This window comes from Morone saxatilis, unplaced genomic scaffold (assembly GCF_004916995.1).
Source record: "Morone saxatilis isolate NCDOM2014 unplaced genomic scaffold, NCSU_SB_2.0 Contig15, whole genome shotgun sequence".
NCBI lineage: Eukaryota > Metazoa > Chordata > Actinopteri > Moronidae > Morone > Morone saxatilis.
Genome location: NW_023339707.1, coordinates 17,455,209 through 17,462,539, shown reverse-complemented (window position 1 = coordinate 17,462,539; position 7,331 = coordinate 17,455,209). Strand labels below are relative to the sequence as shown.

Here is a 7,331-nt window from a genome sequence, read left to right as displayed (position 1 = left end):
GAGAGAGAAAGAGAGAGAGAACTGCAACAATGGTCAACCCACGCATTCGGCATCTGAGCCCAGCTAACTTGAGTCACGTAAGAAGTCCACATAAGTTGGACTCTCACAGAGCATCCTGTTAGTCACAGTATGCTGACAGCTACAAAGAATGAGGGATAATCGTGAATGCTTCAATATGGCCTATTTGTGTGACATATTGTGGGCCACACTCACACAGTGTGTATGTGTGACTGCGTGTGTGTGTGTCTGCCTGCTTTGTTCTGTTTGGTTATTCTCCTGGGCTGACCAGGTTTTATCTACAGGAAGTTCAGGCCGACTGGGTCTCATGTGAGCCGTGCTTCCCATGACCGCCTACCGTGGCCGAGCTGATATAACCTTCAGTAGCGGCAGAAGAGGACGGCTCTAAACACACTCCCATTACAGTTGGACAAACAAACGAATATGATCATGCAAATGAGCTCCATAAACAGTTTAAATAAAGGCCCTGCTGGTAATCATGATGATCATTTAGATTTGACCACAGTCAGATCCTGTGTAAGATAAGCACTCCTCAATTCTCTTACCAGTGTGGTTTTGCTTTTATTGTGGCCACAAATCTAAAACATCATGGTTCTTGTTTGTTTCCTTTTAGTTTCTGTGGTTTTTTACACAAAGAGCCCTACACATATATCCGTCCACACAGTTTTTACACATACTGTAGTTACACAGGGCAGAAGGTGTTCCCATGCCCTCCTGAGTGATTGCAGATCAACTCCACTGTGTCCCCTGAGGGCTGTGGCTAAGTGAGTGTTAGTGTTATTACTGAGTGAACTGCTTTAATGAGACTCTATTCAAACGCTCCCTCAGCAGCTGACACTGGACAGACAGGGCACCATGTGAGTGACCTCATTATTCACCATTTTATGGCATGAAAATAGAGCCTGGGGGCTACAGCGAGGATGTGGGCAGTGTAGGAGGATGAATGCAAACATCTGTAGCCTACACTCATGCAAGTTCAACCTGTGATCTTACCTTGTGGATCTCAGGAGCCGGACATTGATCAGTGATTGGCTGGCAGTCATCCCTTGGCCTGCAGCTGTTTTCACACCAGCCACAGAGGTGGCCCTGATCCTCTCTGCCCCAGCACTGGGAACAGTCTGAACTACCCACTTTACAGTTGTACACCTCAACTAGAGGGGGATGGGATGTAGGAGAGAGGTAATTATTATTGTAATACAGCATTACAAAACTATGTTTGCCTTGTCTGCTGTAGACTCCTAAAATTCTTTTATAGCTCATGTGAACCATATGGGCTGCATGCTTTAAATAAACACTATAAGCATTTGTAGGATGATACATTCATGGCTATAAAAATAAATCAGGAAAAAGAGAGCTAGTGGAGTGGAGGAGAACAAAGCCAGTAAGAAACAGATGATTATGTTCATGTTCCAAAGTGCCTCCCAGTGAGAAGTCCCATTTGTATCACTGCATGTGCATCTGTGCATGCATTTGTGTGCATATTACAGTGTGTGTGCGCCTGGATGTGGGTGATAAAATGTGTGTGGATTTTTTAAAAATTGATGACTCTGCATGTTATGAAGCGACCATCATGTCCGTTAACAGTGCAGAGTGTCTGGCAGCGGCCCAGGGCTGTTGTTCACATGTTATACACATGGACTGCAAACAGAACATCTGGGACTGGGATAGGCAAGGATTGGCTTGTAGCTGCACTATAGACAACATGCCAAATTCAACAACATGCACGCCACTTTTCATCATCTCCCTGTTGTCATGGAGCTCAAATTGTATTTGCAACAATACATATGGACATGGTTTGTGAGAGGCATCGATAGCACCTTAAAATTGCAGTTCCCTATGTTCTATAATCATTATGTGTAATTAGATGGTAGCAGAATATGATATTATGGTAAATTACTAGTTGTTGGCAAATTATGTGTTGTAATACATGAACTACTATTATTGCAAGTGAAAGGCCGTCTAACACTGTTTGTGCCTGTAAGCGATTCTTTATTTCTCCAGGTTTAATTAAATCCATCCATCTCATCCGAAAACATTTGTGAACAGGTGAACTGCATTCTGGGAGCAACAATGGCAGCTATGTCACAGTTTTTCTTGTTTTTTGTGAGTGTAATTACGCAGTAAATGCAGGAGAGCTGAACAAACAGCTGAGGCGTAGAACATGGAAAATTTATTTTTCATTTGTTTTTCTTTTTTTCCCCCACTCCATACAGTAACTATGGCTCCAATGTCTTACCTCTCATGGGCTGAGGGCTGTCGACAAAAAGATCCCCCCTACGTCCAAAGTTTCCTCCCTTAATCAGGTTGAGGTGGTAAATGTGACTCCTCTGATTAGTGGACAGCTACATGGACAGAAAGGTAGGAGGCAACAATGAAACAGGTCGTGCAAAGCATCTCCACAGTGTGAATGTGTGTTTAATATTGTCATTTTGACTCCACATGCATTTACTCCATCTTGCTTGAGATAATAACAGGTTCTCATTCAGCTTATAAACAAGGGTTTAAAATAATTGCAATAAAAACAACTTACAAACAAGGCTTACACCTAACAATAATGAGTACACTGAACCAGTAAATGCATAGCAACTGAACAAGAGCTTAACTGATCTTTATTCAGACTTGGAAAATGGCCTTACTAGTTATTTCTGAAAGGTCATTGTCTATACTTACTGTTACTCCACTGCACTTGACAGTCGAGCTGTTCAGCCACGAGGCCTCGTATCGCTGCTCTGTCCCAAAGTCACACTCAAGCTCCTCCCCCTGTTATGCAAAAGCACTTATTTTAAAACAATATGCAATATTTCAACAATAACAAGCAAACCAACTGTAATATTATGGTGTTCTCAGAATGAAACAATCACTGCCTTAGTAATCACAATGAGAGAATTGGAGAAAACTTTGGCAAAGAAATGCTTTCTCAAAAATGTCTGGTAACAATTGACAACTCCGAACCAGGAAACTGAAATAACCCACAACAATTGTCCCTGCCAGGAAGAGATGCAATTCATTCAAAATTCATATTCATAAACATCTGGACTCCCACACCTCGGCAATTCATTTGGGAGCTGGAGTAATGAATATGAATTCATTCTTCATAAAATCTGAGCCCTGAGTTTAAATGAGCCAAGAAATGTGAAGGTAATACCATAAAAAAGCTAAGAGCAGTAAGAGATAAGTACTTAAAGAAGAAGAAATAATTTTTCCGCGAATCCAGCCAGCTTAAATTGGTCTACTTTGATCGCCCTCTCCAGGACTATTTCTAGGCTATGTTTTTACTTTTTGACACCATTAGAAGCTTGATTTTTTTGGTATCTGGCAGGTTCTCCAACGTACCACACACTGAAATGTTCCCTGGACTAATGTTCAGTTTGAGAACTAGTAGATACTGGAAAACAAACTTGCAAACACCTGCTTATTGCTAAATGTTTTGGTATGACTGTTTATAACAGTTAAGTCTAAACAATTTATTTGAGGTTTGTCAAAAAAAATGTGTGGGAACCAAATGAAAATTCACAACAAATATTTCTGGCTGTACTGAGTTGCCGACAAGATGAAGACATTACTCAAACAATGTCAGTTTGCATAAACTTTCACAATAAAGAGTTGTATGAAAGCCAATGACATCCAGGCTCTTCTGAGGAAGTGTGTGTATGTGCGTGTAGGTTTGTATGTGACTCAATGTCTGTCACCATAGCAACACACCAGAAGAGGACTCGAAAGGCCAGCCAGGGTTAGGCGTGTGACTGACCATGCCTGGCAACTAGTCAGCACTGGAATTTTTAGAAGATCCCAGTCGTGTCCTTATCAGGGATGCAGGATCAGCGTCTGGCTCGCTCAGTGTGGATTAAGGATGAGAATAGGAGTTTAAAAAACTGATTTAGAAGGACTAGTCGAATTTAAAATGAACACAAGTGAAATAAAGCTCCTGCCGCGTGTGCTGCTTCAGACCGACTACACATTGTACCCTGTGCTGACGAAGGCACAACTCAGCTTGTCACAGTTAGACACCAGATGCATGGCTGGCCCAGACAGCTGAGCAGTGAGCAACATAAGCATAAAGATACCCGCTCATTCTTCATTTTTATTTCTGTCTCACAACATGGAGAACACCCAAACTCAGGTTTTTCTCATTCATTGACCCAAATCGCAGCACACAAATATCCATCTGTGTTTAACTCAGCTTGAAGCAAACACACCATATGCTTCTGTTTTATTCCAATCATTTTCACAACATGCATTTTGGACGATGTCCAAGTCCAGCTCCATAGCTGGAGATTGTCTGCTGTACCTCCTTGATGTTGTTGAGGGATAGGGTGAAGTCCTGGGCCATTCCTGATGGTGATGGAGGAACCTCTGAGGCAACCAAGCTGGGACAGGAAGTTGCATTCTGTGGCAGGGTGGGGTGTAGAGGCAGGAAGTGACATATAGGAGTTAAAGAAAACAATGGCTCCCCTGCACACATCCGCAACCCAAAATACCTGTCCTGTTTATCTGGAGGAGGAGGAAATGAGAGGGTAAAGTCTCACTCTGAAGGAAACAACAATAGCTTCAAATAGAGAGATGGTGAGGGATTAGAAAAACAGACCCACCGGACACTATGATGGGCTCAGCAGAACAGGAAAAAAACACCTCCTCCTCTCCTTATGACCTACATTACAAAGACCTAATGGAGTTTTTTTAATGTTTTAACGAAAAGTGACTTAAAAAGCACAAGCCTCTTGTGCTTTAATATGTTTGTTTTTGTGCATCTTGGGATCTGAAACAGGACGCCTGACTACGATTTATTGTGTTTGTTTAGAAAAATGCAATGATGTCTTTATTACTTCAGTTGTTCAACACAAGCAGCTATTTCCTTTTTCAAGAGGTCTTGTGATATAAAGTATTAAACACAGCCATAAAACACTTAAACATTAGAACAAGACCAGCAGCTAACCAGAGGACCGTGAGTCACATCCTCTTTCCTCTAACTGTGACCAGTACTGTTAGTGGACACAGCCAGACCCCGGTGCCCTTAGGGCCGAAGTCTGCTGGGAGGATTCCTCCTCACACAAGTCATGGGACCTGGCTGGGCCATAAAACTCCAGAGGGGACAGGAATGATATGATGGCTGACTTGATGTTGTCAGGAGCACGCACAAGGGACAATACGGACAATGGTGTCGGGGGAGCTGTAATTGGTTTCAATGAGGCTATTCTAGTTTCGGATCATTTTCCCAGTTTCACACCCTTTTCACGCTCTCGTGCCAAGCCTTTTACACTATTCAGTTTGTTTGCTTTTCAGGGTAGTTTACACCCTCGTGGGGCTTTACATTGCCAAACATACATCTACATAATCCATTTGTACAGTCACCTACTTGAATGAAGGAATATATAAAACCATAGCTGAAAATGTAGGTGTAGATTTAGCTCTTCGCTGGCAACAAGCAGTCTTGACATTTTGTAATTATTCTCTATAAAAATAGGAACACAGTGTATCTACTCTTCCACATGCTGGGATATCAAACTAAACTGCCAAGAAGAGAAACTTTAGAGGAGGTCTGAGGAGCTTTAAATGGTACATTATGCTGTAAGGAGTCTGTTAAACCAGAACCTCCTGAGATTTTATAGCAGGTTTCAACATTTCTACATACTGTAGTTGAGACACTTGAAACCTCATACCGACCTACCACATGATTGCTCTTGCCTAAGCCGTCTGGACTCAGATCATTACAGCACACTTGGAGTTGTTGGACAAGAGTCTGGATTATGTCTGAGGCTCTGACTAGTGGGATCTTAATATTAGGAGATCCTCCAGGGGTCTGTTTGGGTGATGGATTAAAAGCAGAAAGAATTACTCACCTCTAGCAGGTTGTGCTTTGACTCATCTTTACTGGAGACACATAAGTGGTTCTCTTGGTCCCAGTAACACTTCCACCTGGTGCTCAGGCAGCTCACACATCTGTTAAAGATGGACACACATACATGGAAAGAGTTGAAAAACAAGGATCACATTTAGACAGATCGGGCTTGTTCTCTGTTCCCATGCTGTAAATACAGTCTTTTGAAAAGTTGAGTATGTGGCTCCCTCTGATTCATTCGAGTGTAACATAAACAGTGTTGCTGGACTGATTACAGGCATCAAAGTTTATCTTTAATAAAGGAAGTAATGATTAGTCACATTAGTGGACGCATTCATTCCACAGTTACAACACAGTCAGCCAGGGGGTCAAACTGAGCCAAATCTGCTAAGATGAAACAAAGCACTTCTCTATAAACACTCACAAAACAACACAATGTGTGTGTGAGTGCTGTCTGTATTTCTAGCTACCATTTTGAGGTTTTATACCAACTAAGTGAGGGCATTTTGGCAAGTAAGTCTGTCAGCAGCTTGTAAACTCTATGCAATTCATGCTTGTTTGTCAAAGAAACGCCCACATATAGGTTAAAGACATGCAGCCTTTAGAAACTGTTATTGGAATGGACTTGTTGTAAGTCTGAAAGCTACAGATGTCTGTGTTTGTGATCATATTATTGTAATTATAAACGAATTCCAAGAAGAAGACCAAAACCAACAAAGATGTGATTTTCTGTGTATCCAGATCCTGATATAGTTTATTCTTCTGTGCCACATTGTTGGTCAAAGCCCTTTAAACACATCGGTGTCACACTGCTGTACTGGGTGACATGTTCATTCATTAGGATGGCACTCCAATTTGACATTTAATATTGAAACACTGATGTTTTTTTATTATTATTAACTACTTTAAGGATCCAGCACAAAGTCTTCTAGATCTAATTGTTAGTTGAGCGCATTATATTTTATAATCTTTCATTTTAACGAACACGGGCAATGTAGATTATTTTGAGTCTGACCCACATATGCTGTTAATAGTCTCTACTTCAACTAATCCGCAGCTGAAAATAGTCCCCAACAAATGCACTATTACTCTTTTAAAAAATGAAGCTATACAATCATGACCAGTTTTTAAATATTTACATTCAGTAGGAACAAATGGGATTGGAGCTGAGCGCTACAGACACCGTAGGGAAGTCGTAAAGTATTGAGAGATGGACTAACACCTTGTTGTCTTTTTATACTAATATCGCCAACCATATCCTTTAAACAGGAAAGGAAACAACTCTATGTACATTTATCATTCTTCTTCATGTACAATAATTAATTACTCAATTCAATAAACTTAAGGGTTTTGCTACTTACAGCCTCACTTGGTCTGGTATGACCANNTTGCAAACTTTAGATAGATATTTCTGTGACTGACATTACTGAGCAAGATTGCTCACTTTATGTCAGCTTCTGCTACTGCTAAATTTACC

At 41.2% G+C, this 7,331-nt stretch overlaps 1 protein-coding gene across 1 annotated transcript in view; it reads right to left on the bottom strand.

The window, feature by feature from the left end:
- Positions 1-7,331, bottom strand: part of plxnd1 (plexin D1) — a 58,312-nt gene that overhangs the window by 31,490 nt on the left and 19,491 nt on the right. Inside the window, exons 8-12 of the mRNA XM_035655930.1 lie at positions 5,856-5,955; positions 4,307-4,405; positions 2,689-2,778; positions 2,255-2,360; positions 1,012-1,169 (exon numbers count right to left, since the gene is read on the bottom strand). Of these exons, the coding sequence (XP_035511823.1) occupies positions 1,012-1,169; positions 2,255-2,360; positions 2,689-2,778; positions 4,307-4,405; positions 5,856-5,955 (553 nt within the window). The remainder of the gene's footprint in view (positions 1-1,011; positions 1,170-2,254; positions 2,361-2,688; positions 2,779-4,306; positions 4,406-5,855; positions 5,956-7,331) is intronic.